We start from the raw sequence: 19306 nt of genomic DNA on the forward strand, positions 1-19306 counted from the left end.
CAACACTGAACCAATTGCCACAGATTTGTGTTACCTTCCTTGAGTCAGTTGTAAATAGAGTTTATGACTTCCCATACAGCTTGCACTCTCACTCCTCATTCTGTTTTTCTCCCCATAAAATCACTTTCCTGGCCAATGTGAGGTCTTTTAAGGGCAGAAACGCAATTAGCTTTGTATTTTCCTCCAACCCGCACCAAGATCTCCTAGCCAGGCACAGTCCTTCCAAAAAAAAAAAAAAAGGCATGAGCTAGTTCAATCGTCCTTGCCGCTTTTTGCACCTCCCACCGCTAGAGGGCAATAAAACAGCTGGTGGCGCATTGGCAGTCAATGAAGGCCGCTCTCGACGCGCACGTCTTTACGTGGACGTTGGGGGAGGAGCTGTCCTGTGCGCGGTGACTGGCGGCGGCACTGGCGGCAGCTGGAGCCGTAATAGTGCGGGTCGCAGGCTAGGAGAACTTCAGAGGCGGCGGTGGCACCAGCGACGACGAAGACAGCAGTAGCAGGCCCTGGGCTTGTCGTTCACCATGCCGACTGTAGAGGAGCTTTACCGCAACTATGGCATCTTAGCCGATGCCACGGAGCAAGTGGGCCAAGTGAGTTCCCTAGCGGCCTGCGGGGCCCGGCGCTCTGCGGCCTTTCGAAAGCGCTCCCCGGGCCGGCGGGGGCTACTGCTTCGCCCTCCCGCGGGCTCCCAGCCGCCCCGGCTGTTCCGTCGGGGTGGGCCCCTCGACGGGAGTGCAGACTCGGGCTTCACCAGGGAGAGCACGGTCCCCGGGTTCCAGGCTCCTCTGCCTCCCTTGATTGGCCTTTTCTCACCGTGGCGTTTCCCAACTCAGCCTCTTCAGCCCCCCCGTCCCCGCCCCGTTCAGTCTCTTTCCAAGCCTTGTCCTCCAGATTCCACTGAAGTTTTTCTCCTTTTCGGTGGCGCTCAGTCCCTTGGAAGATTAGATTGAGAGTCCTCGAGAGGTCAAAAATGTCTTTCTCGAGGCAAAAATCTGCAATTAATTTACGAAGAGAATTTGGGAGACAGAAGTTTGTGAAATACAGAAAGGCCCTTTCGTCCAGACTTTAACGAGGACTTATGATTTCATTATTCAGTACATATTTTGAGCGCCTGTCATGGACCAGGCTCTGCGCCGGGCGCTGGAGGTACGAGACAGAAAAACACATGGGCTCCCAGAAAGCACCTTTAGTGAGGGAGACTAGTGATAAATAAGGAAGAGAGATGCTTCCCCCCCTTCCCCCAATGAAGAGTGTCGTGAAGAAAATATAACAGGGCCGTAGGGGGGGTTGGGGGAGAGTGTAGTTTTAAATAGAGTTGTCTGGCAAGTGTTGAATTGGCTGTACGAGCCATTGCTTCTTTGTGAGTTTTCAAGTACTGGAGTCCTTTGAAGTTGAGGAGTTGACAAGTGGTTGTGTGTTTTCTTGGGAAAAGAACCAGGCTCTCCCCGCGGTAATCTTGACCATTGTTGTTGGAAATCCCATGCTGTATCTTTTCAGTGCCTAGAACGTCATGTGATTCTTCTGCTTACCCATCTCTTGGAGTAGTGAGTGGCAGATCCTAGAGTCTGATAACATGAGTAAAGCTGTGGCTTTACCTCTCCCATCCCCTTTTCCAGACATTCAGGTAGAACCTTTCTGAGCCGAACAAAAAAAAATTTTGATGTTGGGACCTTATTTTAGCTTAATCTAGAATTGTGAATATACTATTTTCAGGTATCAGTTGGTTTTCCTTCCCTGCACGTTTTCATTTCAGTAGGAAATTTTGACATCATCAATGAGAAATATATACTGACAGTCAGTCTGTTGTAGATGTATGTAGGGTGTGTGTGTTAAGTTGGCTGTGAAGGAGACATTTTCTGCCGATTAAGGCAAGGTGGGAAAAACTTATGGTCACTCAGTTTGAGTTTGTTGTCCTTGTTCCTATAGAGAACTAGTAGTGAAGATAGTTTCATTCATTATGACTGAGTTGGGGGAGATTGTAGCCAATTGTTCTCCCTAAAATTGACTTCGTTGCACATCAGCAGAGGGGATGGAATAAAAGGTACAACAGTGATTCTCAAGTCAGTTTGTATATGGTGCTCTCCCAAAGAGGTGATTCAGGAATCTTCTAGGGAAACTTTGAAACTGTATGCAGAGTGCTGTCCCATAACCCCACTCTCATTGTTTGCTGGAGTAGGATAAAGGTTGACAGCCACCTACTTACAGTTTGTTAGAGTAAATAGAAGCCAAATGGGAGTTTTTATATTCTGTGAATAATGGAGAGTTGCTCTCATTTCCCTCTTATATTGTCTTTAATTATAAATACCAGTTTAGATTCAGAGTTCTCTCTCAAGAGGTCAGTAGTGTTTCTCAAGGCAAAAATCTGCTTTTAATTTAGGAAGAGTGCTTAGGAGACAGAATTTTGTGAAAAACAGGAAGGACCCTTTTATGCAGACTTTCATGAGGACCCACAATTTCATTTATTCAGTATATTTTCTTGAGTGCCTACCATGTACCAGACTGTGCTGGGCAGTAAAATTTTAGCACAGTTCCCTTAGGTGATGGGAGATCAGTACCTTCATGACGCTGTAATGACAATTGTCAAGCAACTAAATAAGGAAAAAAAATCTTTGGGTGATGAAAGGTTGTGATTTGCTCAGCCTCAAACAGTGAATACTGGGAGAACTGAAGCTAGACCAAACCGTAATGCCAACTAATTCTGCTCTATTGTGTAATACTTCTTTCCTTTTAGAGAAAATTCCTAAAACTGCTCACCCAAAAAGGTGTATTGAGCTTCAAGATACTGCATGTGAATTTAATTAACAAAAGCAAGAGCCAACTTAACGGAAGGGACACGATTCACGTTTTTTTAAGGAGAGAAAAAAATATTTACATTCATAGTGTAGCACAGCCAGATTTTCATGTCACCTTGTAAGATTTACAGTCAAGACTTTAAATTTCCTGGCGGGTACCTATCTGGACACTTCTGAAACCATATTTGAGTTTCTTAGTCTAGAACTTACTTCTAACTTTATTTTGATTTTCACCCTTTTTAAAAGAGGTGAGTACCGCAGATGCTGCCCACAGAGCCACCACTGAAGGGAGTGCCCTCTCTGCTACTGTCAGTGCTCCTTTTATTTTATTTTATTTTTTTAATTAGGAATATCTGCTTGCTTTTTTATATAGCCTATTGAAGAACTTTTTTTTACATTTTTATTGGAGTATAATTGCTTTAAAATGGTGTGTTAGTTTCTGCTTTATAACAGAGTGAATCAGTTATACATATGTTCCCATATCTCTTAACTCTTGCGTCTCCCTCCCTCCCACCCTCCCTATCCCACCCCTCCAGGCAGTTACAAAGCACCAAGCTGATCTCCCTGTGCTATGCGACTGCTTCCCACTAGCTATCTATTTTACGTTTGGTAATGTATATATGTCCATATATACACTACCACTCTCTCACTTTGTCCCAGCTTACCCTTCCCCCTCCCTGTGTCCTCAAGTCCATTCTCTACTACGTCTGTGTCTTTATTCACGTCTTGCCCCTAAGTTCTTCATGACCTTTTTTTTTTTTTTAGATCCCATATATATGTGTTAGCATATGGTATTTGTTTTTCTCTTTCTGACTTACTTCACTCTGTATGACAGACTCTAGGTCCATCCACCTCACTACAAATAACTCAATTTCATTTCTTTTTATGGCTGAGTAATATTCCATTGTATATATGTGCCACATCTTCTTCATCCATTCATCCGATGATGGACACTTAGGTTGTTTCCGTGTGCTGGCTATTGTAAATAGAGCTGCAATGAACATTTTGGTACATGACGCTTTTTGAATTATGGTTTTCTCAGGGTATATGCCCAGTAGTAGGATTGCTGGGTCATATGGTAGTTCTATTTGTAGTTTTTTAAGGAACCTCCATACTGTTCTCCATAGTGGCTGTATCAGTTTTCTCAGGGTATATGCCCAGTAGTGGGATTGCTGGGTCGTATGGTAGTTCTGTTTGTAGTTTTTTAAGGAACCTCCATACTCTTCTCCATAGTGGATGTATCAATTTACATTCCCACCAACAGTGCAAGAGTGTTCCCTTTTCTCCATACCCTCTCCAGAATTTATTGTTCGTAGATTTTTTGGTGATGGCCATTCTGACTGGTGTGACATGATATCTCTTTGTAGTTTTGATTTGCATTTCTCTAATGATTAATGATGTTGAGCATTCTTTCATGTGTTCGTTGGCAATCTGTATATCTTCTTTGGAGAAATGTCTATTTAGGTCTTCTGCCCATTTTTGGATTGGGTTGTTTTTTTTTTTTGATGTTGAGCTGCATGAGCTGCTTGTAAATTTTGGAGATTAATCCTTTGTCAGTTGCTTCCTTTGCAAATATTTTCTCCCATTCTGAGGGTTGTCTTTTCGTCTTGCTTATGGTTTCCTTTGCTGTGCAAAAGCTTTTAAGTTTCATTAGGTCCCATTTGTTTATTTTTGTTTTTATTTCCATTTCTCTAGGAGGTGGGTCAAAGAAGATCTTGCTGCGATTTATGTCATAGAGTGTTCTGCGTATGTTTTCCTCTAAGAGGTTTTTTTTTTTTTAATTTTTATTTATTTATTTATGGCTGTGTTGGCTCTTTGTTTCTGTGTGAAGGCTTTCTCTAGCTGCGGCAAGTGGGCGCCACTCTTCATCGCAGTGCGCAGGCCTCTCACTATTGCAGCCTCTCTTGTTGCGGAGCACAGGCTCCAGACGCGCAGGCTCAGTAATTGTGGCTCACGGGGCTAGTTGCTCCGCGGCATGTGGGATCTTCCCAGACCAGGGCTCGAACCCGTGTCCCCTGCATTGGCAGGCAGACTCTCAACCACTGCGCCACCAGGGAAGCCCTCCTCTAAGAGTCTGATAGTGTCTGGCCTTACATTTAGGTCTTTAATCCATTTTGAGTTTATTTTTGAGTATGGTGTTATGAAGTGTTCTAATTTCATATTTTTACATGTAGCTGTCCAGTTTTCCCAGCACCACTTATTGAAGAGGCTGTCTTTTCTCCACTGGATATTCTTGCCTCCTTTATCAAAGATAAGGCGAGCATATGTGTGTGGGTTTATCTCTGGGCTTTCTATCCTGTTCCGTTGATCTGTATTTCTGTTTTTGTGCCAGTACCATACTGTCTTGATTACTGTAGCTTTGTAGTATAGTCTGAAGTCAGGGAGCCTGATTCCTCCAGCTCCGTTTTTCTTTCTCAAGATTGATTTGGCTATTTGGGGTCTTTGTGTTTCCATACAAATTCTGAGATTTTTTTGTTCTAGTTCTGTGAAAAATGCCAGTGGTAGTTTGATACGGATTGCATTGAATCTGTAGATTGCTTTGGGTAGTAGAGTCATTTTCACAATGTTGATTCTTCCAATCCAAGGACATGGTATATCTCTCCATCTATTTGTATCATCTTTAATTTCTTTCATCAGTGTCTTATAATTTTTTTTTTTGCATACAGGTCTTTTGTCTCCTTAAGTAGGTTTATTCTAGATATTTTATTCTTTTTGTTGCAGTGGTAAATGGGAGTGTTTTCTTAATATCACTTTCAGATTTTTTCATCATTAGTGTATAGGAATGCAAGAGATTTCTGTGCATTAATTTTGTATTCTGCAACTTTACCAAATTCATTGATTAGATCTAGTAGTTTTCTGGTAGCATCTTTAGGATTCTCTAATGTGTAGTATCATGTCATCTGCAAACAGTGACAGCTTTACTTCTTCTTTTCCGATTTGGATTCTTTTTATTTCTTTTTCTTCTCTGACTTCTGTGGCTAAAACTTCCAAAACTATGTTGAATAATAGTGGTGAGAGTGGGCAACCTTGTCTTGTTCCTGATCTTAGTGGAGATGGTTTCAGTGTTTCACCATTGAGAACGATGTTGGCTGTGGGTTTGTCATATATGGCCTTTATTATGTTGAGGTAAGTTCCCTCTATGCCTACTTTCTTGAGGGTTTTTATCATAAATGGGTGTTGAATTTTGTTGAAAGCTTTCTCTGCATCTATTGAGTTGATCATATGATTTTTCTCCTTCGATTTTTTAATATGCTGTATCACATTGATTGATTTGCATATATTGAAGAATCCTTGCATTCCTGGGATAAACCCCACTTGATCATGGTGTATGAACCTTTTAATGTGCTGTTGAATTCTGTTTGCCAGTATTTTGTTGATGATTTTTGCATCTATGTTCATCCGTGATATTGGTCTGTAGTTTGCTTTCTTCATGTCACCTTTGTCTGGTTTTGGTATCAGGGTGATAGTGGCCTTGTAGAGTGAATTTGGGAGTGTTCCTCCCTCTGCTATATTTTGGAAGTGTTTGAGAAGGATAGGTGTTAGTTCTTCTCTAAATGTTTGATAGAATTTGCCTGTGAAGCCATCTGGTCCTGGGCTCTTGTTTGTTGTAAGATTTTTAATCACAGTTTCAATTTTAGTGCTTGTGATTGGTCTGTTCATATTTTCTGTTTCTTCCTGGTTCAGTCTCGGAAGGTTGTGCATTTCTAAGAATTTGTCCATTTCATCCAGGTTGTCCATTTTGTTGGCATATAGTTGCTTGTATTAATCTCTCATGATCCTTTGTATTTCTGCAGTGTCAGTTGTTACTTCTCCTTTTACATTTGTAATTCTGTTGATTTGAGTCTTCTCCCTTTTTTTCTTGATGAGTCTGGCTAACAGTTTATCAATTTTGTTTATCTTCTCAAAGAACCAGCTTTTAGTTTTATTGATGTTTGCTATCGTTTCCTTCATTTCTTTTTCATTTATTTCTGATCTGATCTTTATGATTTCTTTTCTTCTGGTAACTTTGGGGCTTTTTTGTTCTTTCTTTACTTGCTTTAGGTGTAAGGTTAAGTTGTTTATTTGAGATATTTGTTGTTTCTTGAGGTAGGATTGTATTGCTCTAAACTTCCCTTCTAGAACTGATTTTGCTGCATCCCATGGGTTTTGGGTCATCGTGTTTTCATTGTCATTTGTTTCTAGGTATTTTTTATTTCCTCTTTGATTTCTTCAATGGTCTCTTGGTTATTAACTAGTGTATTGTTTAGCCTCCATTTGTTTGTATTTTTTTACAGATGTTTTCCTGTAATTTGTATCTAGTCTCATAGTGTTGTGGTCGGAAAAGATACTTGATACGATTTCAATTTTCTTAAATTTACCAAGGCTTGATTTGTGACCCAAGATATGATCTATCCCGGAGAATGTTCCATGAGCACTTGAGAAGAAAGTGTATTCTGTTCCTTTTGGATAGAATGTCCTATAAATATCAATTAAGTCCATCTTGTTTAATGTATCATTTGAAGCTTGTGTTTCCTTTTTTATTTTCATTTTGGGTCTGTCCATTGTTGAAAGTGGGGTGTAAAAGTCCCCTACTATTGTTGTGTTACTGTCGATTTCCCCTTTTATGGCTGTTAGTATTTGCCTTATGTATTGAGGTGCTCCTGTGTTGGGTGCATAAATATTTACAACTGTTATATCTTCTTCTTGGATTGATCCTTTGATCATTATATAGTGTCCTTCTTTGTCTCTTGTAATAGTCTTTGTTTTAAAGTCTTTTTTGTCTGATATGAGAATTGCTACTCCAGCTTTCTTTTGATTTCCATTTGCATGGAATATCTTTTTCCATCCCCTGACTTTCAGTCTGTGTGTGTCCCTAGGTCTGAAGTGGGTCTCTTGTAGACAGCATATAGACAGGTCTTGTTTTTGTATCCATTCAGGCAGTCTGTATCTTTTGGTTGGAGCATTTAATCCATTTACATTTAAGGTAATTATCAATATGTATGTTCCTATTACCATATTCTTAATTGTTTTGGGTTTGTTATTGTGTCTTTTCCTTCTCTTGTGTTTCTTGCCTAGAGAAATTCCTTTAGCATTTGTTGTAGAGCTGGTTTGGTGGTGCTGAATTCTCTTAGCTTTTGGTTGTCTGTAGAAGTTTTAATTTCTCCGTCAAATCTGAATGAGATCCTTGCTGGGTAGAGTAATCTTGGTTGTAGGTTTTTCCCCTTCATCACTTTAAATATGTCCTGCCACTTCCTTCTGGCTTGGAGAGTTTATGCTGAAAGATCAGCTGTTAACCTTATGGCGTTCCCTTGTATGTTTTTTGTTGTTTTTCCCTTGCTGCTTTTAATATTTTTTCTTTGTATTTAATTTTTGATAGTTTGATTAGTATGTGTCTTGGCGTGTTTCTCCTTGGATTTATCCTGTATGGGACTCTCTGTGCTTCCTGGACTTGATTAACTATTTCCTTTCCTATATTAGGGAAGTTTTCAACTATAATCTCTTCAAATATTTTCTCAGTTTCTTTGCTCATCTCTTCTTCTTCTGGGACCCCTATAATTCGAGTGTTGGTGTGTTTAATGTTCTCCCAGAGTTCTCTGAGACTGTCCTCAATTCTTTTCATTTTTTTTTTCTTTATTCTGCTCTGCAGTAGTTATTTCCACTATTTTATCTTCCAGGTCACTTATCCGTTCTTCTGCCTCAGTTATTCTGCTATTGATCCCTTCTAGAGCATTTTTAATTTCATTTATTATGTTGTTCATCACTGTTTGTTTGCTCTTTAGTTCTTCTAGTTCCCTGTTAAACATTTCTTGAATTTTCCCCATTCTATTTCCAAGATTTTGGATCACCTTTACTATCATTATTCTGAATTCTTTTTCAGGCATACTGTCTATTTCCTCTTCATTCGTTTGTTCTGGTGGGTTTTTTCCTTGCTCCTTCATCTGCTGTGTGTTTCTCTCTCTTCTCATTTTGCTTAACTTTCTGTGTTTGTGGGTCTCCTTTGCACAGACAGCAGGTTCATAGTTCCCGTCGTTTTTGGTGTCTGCCCCCAGTGGCTAAGGTTGGTTCAGTGGGTTGTGTGTGCTTTCTGGTGGAGGGGATTCGTGCCTGTGTTCTGGTGCATGAGGCTGGATCTTGTCTTTCTGGTGGGCAGGTCCACGTCTGGTGTGTGTTTTGGGTTGTCTGTGGCCTTATTATTTTAGGCAGTCTCTCTGCTAATAGATGGGGTTGTGTTCCTGTCTTGCTAGTTGTTTGGCATAGCGTGTCCAGTACTGGAGCTTTCTGGTCGTTGAGTGGAGCTGGGTCTTGGCATTGAGATGGAGATCTCTGGGAGATTTTCGCCATTTGATATTACATGGAGCTGGGGGGGGTCTCTTGTGGACCAATGTCCTAAACTTGGCTGTCCCACCTCAGAGGCACAGCCCTAACGCCTGGCTGGAGCACCAAGAGCCTGGCATCCACACGGCTCAGAATAAAAGGGAGAAGAAAGAAAGAAGAAGATAAGGTAAAATAAAGTTATTAAAATATAAAATAATTATTTAAAAAGATTTTTTAAGTAATTAAAAAAAAAGAAAGAAGAGAGCAACCAAGCCAAAAAACAAATTCAGCAATGATAAGCACTAAAAAGTATACTAAAAAAAAAGCACAAAAAATGGACAGACAGACCCTAGGATAAATGGTAAAAGCAAAGCTATACAGGCAAAATCACACACAGAAGCATACACATACACAGTCACAAAAAAAGAAAAAGGGAAAAAAATACATATATTGTTGCTCCCAAAGTCCACTTCCTCAATTCGGGATGATTCGTTGCCTATTCAGGTATTCCACAGATGTAGGGTACATCAAGTTGACTGTGGAAATTTAATCCGCTGCTCCTGAGGCTGCTGGGAGACATTTCCCTTTCTCTTCTTTGTTTTCACAGCTCCTGGGATCAGCTTTGAATTTGCCCCGCCTCTGCGTGTAGGTCACCTGAGGGCGTCTGTTCCCTCCCAGACAGGATGGGGTTAAAGGAGCAGCTGATTCAGGGGCTCTGGCTCACTCGGGCTGGGAGGAGGGAGGGGTACGGAGTTCGGGGTGAGCCTGCGGCGGCAGAGGCCAGTGTGTTGCATCAGCCTTAGGTTCGCCATGTGTTCTCCCAGGGAAGTTCCCTGAATCACGGGACCCCTGGCAGTGGCAGGCTGCACAGGCTCCCGGAAGGGGGGTGTGGATAGTGACCTGTGCTCGCACACAGGCTTCTTGGTGGCAGCAGCAGCAGCCTTAGCGTCTCATGCCCGTCTCTGGGGTCCACGCTGTTAGCCGTGGCTCGCGCGCCCATCTCTGGAGCTCCGTTCAGCTGTGCTCTTAATCCCCTCACCTCGCACACCAGGAAACAAAGAGGCAAGAAAAAGTCTCTTACCTCTTTGGCAGGTCCAGACTTTTCCCTGGACTCCCTCCCAGCTAGCTGTGGTGCATTAGCCCCCTTCAGGCTGTGATCACGCCGCCAACCCCAGTCCTCTCCCTGCATCCAACCGAAGCCCGAGCCTCAGCTCGCAGCCGCGCCCACCCCGGCGGGTGAGCAGACAAGCTTCTCGGGCTGGTGAGTGCCGGTCGGCATCGATCCCCTGTGCGGGAATCTCTCCGCTTTGCCCTCCACACCCCTGTGGCTGCGCTCTCCTCCGCGGCTCTGAAGCTCCCCCACCCACCCGCAGTCTCCGACCGCGAAGGGGCTCCTAGTGTGTGGAAACATTTCTTCCTTCACAGCTCCCTCCCACTGGTGCAGGTCCCGTCCCTATTCTTTTGGGTCTGTTTTCCCTTTTTTCTTTTGCCCTACCTGGGTACGTGGGGAGTTTCTTGCCTTTTGGAGGTCTGAGGTCTTCTGTCAGCATTCAGTAGGTGTTCTGTAGGAGTTGTTCCACATGTAGATGTATTTCTGATGTAGTTATGGGGAGGAAGGGGTTCTCCACGTCTTACTCTTCTGCCATCTTGAAGCTCCTCCTTCCTCTTGTATTCTCTTATACAGGAGTATATTGGCTCCTAAGTGTGGAAGAGTGTAAGCTTTACTGACTTATATTTCATGAAATAGCATTCTTTTGGTACTTTTTTTTGGTATGCTTAAGCTAAAATCACAGACCAACCAAGTTCATAATCACTCAAAAATAATGTAGAAGTGTTAACAGTTTAACACTTACATTAAATTCAAACTAAGTTTATTAATTGAGTCTGAGGAAGGAAGTAGTATAGCTTAGCTTATCCATTTTCTTTTTATGTCATACTTGAGAAATTTGTTGAAACTACATCCTGTCTTCTCTTTCTTCTCATCCTCTCTTCTTCTGCTTTATTTCATGAAGGCTGCATCCTGGACCCAAACGTCGCTTACCTGGCACGTCAGTGACCACTTATGCATATCAGTTGTGATTTGACAATCATAATTGCAAGGTTTTTCTTTTAGAATGTGTCTGCTGAATGTGGATCAAATTGTAACTGACATTTTTACTTGAAAATATCTTAGAGATTGCTCTAGAGTTTTCTCCTTTAATTAGAAATTAAAATCACACATAAATACACAGCTTTAGAAATCCATTAAAAGTATTTACAATTAAAGCTTCTTGGGCTTCCCTGGTGGCGCAGTGGTTGAGAGTCCGCCTGCTGATGCAGGCGACGTGGGCTCGTGCCCCGGTCTGGGAAGATCCCACGTGGTCCGGAGCGGCTGGGCCCGTGAGCCATGGCTGCTGAGCCTGTGCCTCCGGAGCCTGTGCCTCGCAATGGGAGAGGCCACAACAGTGAGAGGCCCGCGTACCGCAAAAAAAGAAAAACAACAAAAAAAGCTTCTTACTAGGATCATTAATTTATCCAGCTAAAATATAAATACAACTGTTGGAAAAGCAAAGATACACAGTGCTGTGTAGTATTTGAAACATTTTATTATGGTTACATTCCTACTTGTTACTAAATCACTATGATCACTGCAAATATCACTTATATCTTGTTTCCTACTTTGAAAAGCAGAAGTAGTAATTACTTTAAGTAGATTTGTTAAAAAGTCCTGTCCCTGTACTACAGTTAAAGGACATAATTCAAAAAGCTGGCAAGGAAGAATATAATTTTATTTTGCATTTCATAAAGGATAATTAGTTGAAGTCTAATGTCTGTAAAATTATTTGATAGAACTGATGCCTATTAATGATAAAAACTTTGATTTCTATTATGACTATGTTAAAATGTCTTAACTTTCCAAAGGTCTTGCTGTTTAATATACTACATTTCAATTTATATGCCTGTGTGGAGACTGTATTTAGGACTCAAATTTTACCTTTGACAATCCTCCATCTGGCAAGCTTTTCTTTCTCTCCTCCTTTGTTAATTAAGATCTCAGGACACTAATTTGAAAGATTCCAATTAAAGAAGCTTGGTATTAGGCACAGATCTTGACTTAAAAGGCTATCAGAACCACGTTCAGGTCCTGGATCTGCTACTTAACTAACTATATTTGGTTCTGGACAAATTATTTCACTTCTCTAAGACTTGGTTTTCTCATCTGAAAAACAAGCATAGTAACACCTAATTCAGGATTGTTGTGAGGCATGTACAGAAGGCGTTCCACAGTTCCATGTAGGCTTTCAGTAAGTGTTACTAATAATCCCTTTTTATTCTATTCCACATTTTTTTCCCTTGGTAGGGGGATGGTTGTTTTAAGCAGGGATCCTTCATTTAATTTTAGACAGTGAATTTTAGACAATTCAAAGGGGTTTATAAGTAAAGTCTGAAGTTTGAGTTAAAGAAAATTGGATTGTGATACTCTGCAAAAGCTAAGGATGTCAGACTGCTCAATACTTCAATTTTATGAAGTCTACTAGAAGCTATGAAGCAAGCCACAGGAGTGTACATTGGTAGAGAAGTCAGCCATGATTTTTTTGAACCTTTGCACTAAAAAGTGTATAATACACTTTTTAAAATATAAACTTATTTTATTTTTGGCTGCGTTGGGTCTTCATTGCTGCGTGTGGGCTTTCTCTAGTTGCGGCAGATGGGGGCTACTCTTCGTTGTGGTGCGTGGGCTTCTCATTGCCGTGGCTTCTCTTGTTGCAGAGCATGGGCTCTATGTGCACGGGCTTCAGTAGTTGTGGCTTGTGGGCTCAGTAGTTGTGGCTTGTGGGCTCTAGAGCGCAAACTAAGTAGTTGTGGCGCACAGGCTTAGTTGCTCCGAGGCATGTGGGATCTTCCCGGCCCAGGGCTTGAACCCATGTCCCCTGCATTGGCAGGTGGATTCTTAACCAATGCGCCACCAGGGAAGCCCAAAAGTGTATAATACACTTTTGAAGTAGTAACTCCTGAAGACTGATTTTGTGTCTGCATTTCATGAGGAAGCTAACCTTATTCACAGAAATTTCTGTTATTTAGGGGGTGGTATTAATGTTTAAGATAGTAGAAGGAGTTGTCATTAATCGGTTTGATGGAATTTGTTTATTAGAAATAATTTTTAGAATTTGTTTTTTTAGATAGGTTGGCAATATATGAACTTTTCAAGTAATCTAGTAATTATGCAGATTATATTAAAATGTGTACCTTTAGAAGATCTAATTGTGATCATAGCCTTTTGATACATGGAGCACTTTATTTCTGATTATTTTTTTAAAATAATGTCCTTGGGACTTCCCTGATGGTCCAGTGGTCAAGGCTTTGAGCTTCCACTGCAGGGGGCACGGGTTCGATCCCTGGTCAGGGAACTAAGATCTTGCATGCCGTGTAGGGTGGCCAAAAATAATGATAATAATAATAATGTCCTTAATTGAGATCTCACTGAACCTAAATAACTTTTCATCATGCTATATATTTTTTCACTTAACACAGTATATTGTCCATGAGAAGAATTATCACAAAACTAAATTTGTGGTAATTCTCTAATCCATTTTCTGTTCTTTAGTTTTCCGCTCTTGATGGCATAAAGCAAGCTCACTTATCTAAAGCATTTAGAGAATTTCTTTATACAGAGTAAATACATATTTGGTATTTGTATTATGTTTAAGGTTTTCCAGGAATTAAAAGTATTGTGTAGCTGTGATATTTATTACTTTGTTTGCCAGCTTGATCCATTTAATAAAAGGACTGGTTTGGAGGCAAGTGTGTAGGGGGGATTGGGAACTTGTTGATTCTTCACATTATGAGTATCTGAGGGAGAGCACTTCTGAAATTTTTTTTTAAAGGAAACAAATGAGCTTTGAATGTATTATTTTAATGAAAAGTTAAATATGTGATACTAGCATCTATCTTCATCGAAATTGGTTGGCCATATAGAATGAATTACCGTTTTTATATCCTAAAATGTGAGGCAAAATAAAGCTTCCTAACCTTCCTCGTATTGCTTAATTTCAAGAGTGTATTCTCTCTACCTTCTGCAAGGTGGTAATTGGAAACAGATAAATATATTTAAGTAAATGTAACACAATTCTTTGAGAATTCTATTATATTCATTACAAATTTTTAAAGCATGATACAATCACAAGGCTAGGGTCAGTAATCAATAGAATAAAGAAGTGTTGGTACATAACAAACTTACTTGCTTTTTCCACTTAATATTAGAGTCATTCTTCTCCTTTCCCAACTCACAGATAATAACATGGGGGACAGGGAGCAGATAGTAGGAAGGTAGCTGTCAAATTTAAGCAGTAAAACTCCAAAAATAAGCCCATTTCTTAGCCTATGTAAAATTTAACTAATTTAAAGGAGACTCAAAGAAGTTTGTTTAGCTTCCCATCCTTCAAAATTGTGTTTCTTTTCTATTTCATTCTTTCAGCATAAAGATGCTTATCAAGTGATATTGGATGGTGTCAAAGGTGGTACCAAGGAAAAAAGATTAGCAGCTCAGTTTATTCCAAAATTCTTTAAGCATTTTCCAGAATTGGCTGATTCTGCTATCAATGCACAGTTAGACCTCTGTGAGGATGAAGATGTATCAGTAAGTTTATGTTTGACACTTTTCAACAAGTTTTCAGATGTTGCTTTTGCCATTTTCAGATATTTTCTGTGTGTATCTCATATAACTGAAGTACCAATCATATCAGTGAACAATAAAATACTGCAGTGTGGCCTGGTATGACAACATACCAAGGCTTAAACCTACATGTAAGAAAATATATTAGTTCTTTCAACTGTGAAAACTCTGTAGAATCACATAATACTTTGTTTTGCTTATTTGTTATCCACTGTTGAAAATGGTTGCGGCTCACATCTTTTCCTTAGATTATTACGCATTGTGCATATGAAATCAGACTAGTGTTGGTTTGTAGTCAATTTATGCTCGCTTGGATATTTAAAATAATAATAGTATTGCAGCATAAAATATAGTTTTAACACCCCTAAATATTTTGCATAGCAGAAAAATAATTGACCTGTGAAAAAGTTGTATGTGATTACTAGACTAAAAAGAAATAGTTTTTGCTTGGAACAGAATTAACCATTAGCATTTCTGGCTGCTGATACAGGTTCCTAAGAATTTTCAACTATTAGCCCCTGGCTTTTCAAATGAAATCATTGAATCATGATTTCATGCATAATTTGTTAGATTTAGCTCCCTTGCACTTTTATGTTAAACTAGATAAGCCACGATCGCATATTTGGAATGAAGTTCACAGAATGTATTCACAAATGTATTAAGTAGTCAATACTGAAAATTCTAAAGTAAATAGTTATTAGATATGACATTGACACTGTAGCCATTCTTGAGGGATACAGTATTATGTACCCACAGGTAGTAAAAACCCAACAGTTGTGTATAATCAGCATATAAACTGTTGTTTATAATCTCAAATCTGCCTACTCCAGATAATTGTATTTAAGGTCCCTTTCCACCACATTTTGTTTTAGTATTCTGTGAAGCTTTGAATATTAAATTGGAGTAAATTATTTCTAAAACTGCTAAAAATCTCATATTTTTGTGACTCATATGCCCCTATATGGTTTGTCTGTGGTTTTTGTTTTCTTTACAGGTTGAGGTTGTTTTTATTTATGATAGTATTTGGTTAATTTTTTGTTTGAAATTATGTTCAGATTCGACGGCAAGCAATTAAAGAGCTGCCTCAATTTGCCACTGGAGAAAATCTTCCCCGAGTGGCAGATATACTAACCCAACTTTTGCAGACAGGTAAGGAATTTTATTAATATCTAAATATAAATTCTCTCTGAAATAATGACTCTGTTTTTCTTAGCTTTTTTTTTTTTTGAAGGTGCTACCTCTGATAGAAATTTAAATTCTCTTTTTTATTCAGTAGTTTGAAGCTTACTGACTTGTGATTATCTAATTTCTGGTTTTGTTTTGAATTCTGTTTATAAGGGTATAATGACTGGATTCTTTGGGGAATTTTTATTCACCACCATCCCCCCCGCCCCCCAATTTCCTGTAGTTTCTCAATTGTACCATCTTAACATAAGAGCTTTACAGGTACACTAGATCAGGTTCTCTACCCTTACAAGAAAGATGTATTTTCTTGGTACTTGAGAGAAATGCTTAGTTATATGTCTCCTCTCAATGTAATCTGTGAGAAACTATGTTGAGTCTTAAGTGTGAAAATGAAGCAGATGATATTTTTCATTTATTTTATACATTGTACCACTTTTTTTCTATCCAGATGACTCTGCAGAATTTAACTTAGTGAACAATGCCCTATTAAGTATATTTAAGATGGATGCAAAAGGTAAGGCCATTTCTTGTTCTGAATTGTGTTTGATGTCCTAAAAAATTGGGGAGTTTGGCAGTACTCATTAAGGATAAAGTCTGGGATTCACCCAGACGTCTGTTTCATAAAAATTCTAAGTACTCTCCAAAAAAAGCTTAGCTCAAGATGTTTGTGACTTGAAAAACCAGAAGAAATAATTGCAAAAACAGATCAAACTTTTCCCTTAGAAGTCTGTTGGAAAAACTCCCTTTGCCACTTTAAAGAAATTCTTCCAAAATACCTGAGTTTATTTATTATTAATAGTGATAGAAAAGGAAAGTCCTGCTCAAGCTGATTCTGAATCCGTGAACAAAGCATATGGTCACTCTTATGGTTGGGGCTTTAGAAATTTCAGACAGTTTAACCAGTATCAGTGATATTCAGGAAGTTTATTAATTCACTTGAAAAGAAATACTGTAATTCAAATTAACTTGAAAAACTTCATTCCTATATAGAATTGACTTGCTACATGCAACTGTTTTGTTTTGCAGGGACTTTAGGTGGCTTGTTCAGCCAAATTCTTCAAGGAGAGGACATTGTTAGAGAAAGAGCAATTAAATTCCTTTCTACAAAACTTAAGACTTTACCAGATGAAGTCTTAACAAAGGAAGTAGAGGAACTTATACTAACTGAATCCAAGAAGGTAAGCTTTTACTGAACTTCTCTAATGCACAAGAACATACTTGAAATTAGCTGTATTCATCAGTGCTGTATGTAGCTTGTGTATAAGGTGATATATCCCATAAGAACCACCGTAGAACTTCAAGATTTTCTTATGTTGTGCTTTGCACTTTGGTCACTTGTAATGATGAATCAATGTGTTAATTTAAAGAGTTTGATCACATTTAAATCCTTTGTGGTGTTATCCTTAAAATTTATGCATTCATCAGGAAGGAATCATTTCCTTCAGGAATTTTTACCTAATTCCCACCCTTCCTCCCTGATTTTAGGATATTCTCCCATAGTATTCTGGATCATTTCAGAATGAAACTGAAGTCACCTTGAAATGACCTGTTGTTTCATCCTATCCCATGACACTATAAGCTCTAGAGACCATGCTTATTTGTGCTCCCAGCGCTGGCATAGTTACAGTTGCTAAGATTTGAAAGGTGCGTCACAATTAACTTTTCATTCATACAGTGCCAACGTTTGGGAATACTTTATTTTTATGTGTTGAGGAAAATTCAAAATTTTCTCTAATAGCACCACTCACTTGCTTATTGATAAGATTTCTTTAGTGAGAGAGAAAGGAGCAGCATATTTCACCTATGCCCCAGCTAGTTATCTGGTGGGATATGTCATGATTGCTTGCTCCTTTGGTCAGTGAACAGAAAGGCTTAGACCTACTGATATGGAGCACTTAAAATTTGCATGGTCTCCTGTTTTGTATACAATTACCATATTAATGTGAATGAGGCTGCTTTTAAATATAGGGAACTGAGTCTGATTTAACAGTTTATTGCCACATTTTCTCCATCTTTTTTTGGCTATCGCCCCCTGAAGAGCCTTTTTAGATATTTTTTCCCTTAGCCACTATCCCATTAAACTTTAATACCACAGATATACTGTATATCTGTTTATGTACTGTATGTATATCTGTGCTTTATACGTAAAAGAAGAGTAAAATTTTCCAAGAACCAAATTTTGTTCCATTGGAAACAGTGTAGTGCACCATTGAAAATACATGGCTTATTCTGAAGCTAACTTGACTGAAGCTTGAAGTTGTCCTCTCTTCAGTATTTCAGGAACATTAGCAGCAAACTAACTTTGCAAAACAAATTTGCTGTGCTGTTTCAGTATTGATGTTTCTTTCCCATTCAAATGATAAAGATACTAATAACTGTTCTGAATCGTCTCTTTCCAGGTCCTAGAAGACGTGACTGGTGAGGAATTTGTCCTGTTTATGAAGATACTATCTGGGTTAAAAAGCTTACAGACAGTGAGTGGAAGGCAACAACTGGTAGAGTTGGTGGCTGAACAGGCTGATCTGGAACAAACCTTCAACCCCTCGGATCCTGACTGTGTGGACAGGCTTTTACAGTGCACTCGGCAGGCGGTACCCCTCTTCTCTGTGAGCTCTTTGTTTTGTATACCTGGTATTTTGATTACTCTATTAGCTTAAAATTCTATAGATATACACTTGAGCATTCTTCTCAAACCTTTGTATAAAAGTATTAACCCAATGGAGCTATTATTTATTTTATGGAGGCCTAGGTGAAGAGCCCAAAGCAGCAAGAAATTTCTATATAGTCTTGCTTAGGGACTTTTTAAAAGTCTTGAGATTTTGCATCATACTTTATAGTTTCACTGAGTTTTAAAAACACTTAGTTTAGTAATTTAACTTTTTTTTTCCTTAAATTTTTTAGATTGTTGTTGTAGGTGTATTTGCTCTTTATCTCTGGCTTTGTGCTTCCTCTGGCCATGAATCTTCTGAGATGTGCATAGCACAGTTTGAAAAACACAATTTAAAGGAGCTGTCCTGGTACTTCCCTGGTGGTACAGTCGTTAAGACTCAGCACTCCCTAGGCAGGGGGCCTGGGTTCATTCCCTGGTCAGGGAACTAGATCCCACGTGCATACCACAACCAAGGAGCCCGTGAGCTGCAACTAAGGAGCCCATCTGCCGCAACTAAGACCCGGCACAGCCAAATAGATAAATAAATGTTTTTTAAATAAAGGAGCTGTCCTTCTAAAGGGAGAATGTACAGTCTAAAATTCAACACTAAAGTTTCCCCCGAAATTTGACCTGAGAATCAAATAAGAGTTGAAAGACGTATAAAAGTCCCAATGCTCCAGATTACTTTGCAACAAAGTATATATTGTCTATTGAGGTTACTCCTGGGGT

General features: G+C 39.3%; 1 protein-coding gene across 4 annotated transcripts in view; it reads left to right on the plus strand.

The window, feature by feature from the left end:
• The first annotated feature begins 393 nt into the window (after positions 1-393).
• Positions 394-19306, plus strand: part of API5 (apoptosis inhibitor 5) — a 35452-nt gene continuing 16539 nt past the window's right edge. The window contains exons 1-6 of one of the 4 annotated variants that reach the window (XM_065881887.1): positions 394-593; positions 14545-14706; positions 15798-15891; positions 16376-16441; positions 16954-17105; positions 18327-18533. In XM_065881887.1, the coding sequence (XP_065737959.1) occupies positions 525-593; positions 14545-14706; positions 15798-15891; positions 16376-16441; positions 16954-17105; positions 18327-18533 (750 nt within the window). In that variant the 5' untranslated portion in view covers positions 394-524. The remainder of the gene's footprint in view (positions 594-14544; positions 14707-15797; positions 15892-16375; positions 16442-16953; positions 17106-18326; positions 18534-19306) is intronic. The other 3 variants (XM_065881886.1, XM_065881888.1, XM_065881889.1) reach the window with 3 other exon arrangements.

This window comes from Phocoena phocoena, chromosome 8 (genome assembly GCF_963924675.1).
Source record: "Phocoena phocoena chromosome 8, mPhoPho1.1, whole genome shotgun sequence".
Classification (NCBI taxonomy): Eukaryota; Metazoa; Chordata; class Mammalia; order Artiodactyla; family Phocoenidae; genus Phocoena; species Phocoena phocoena.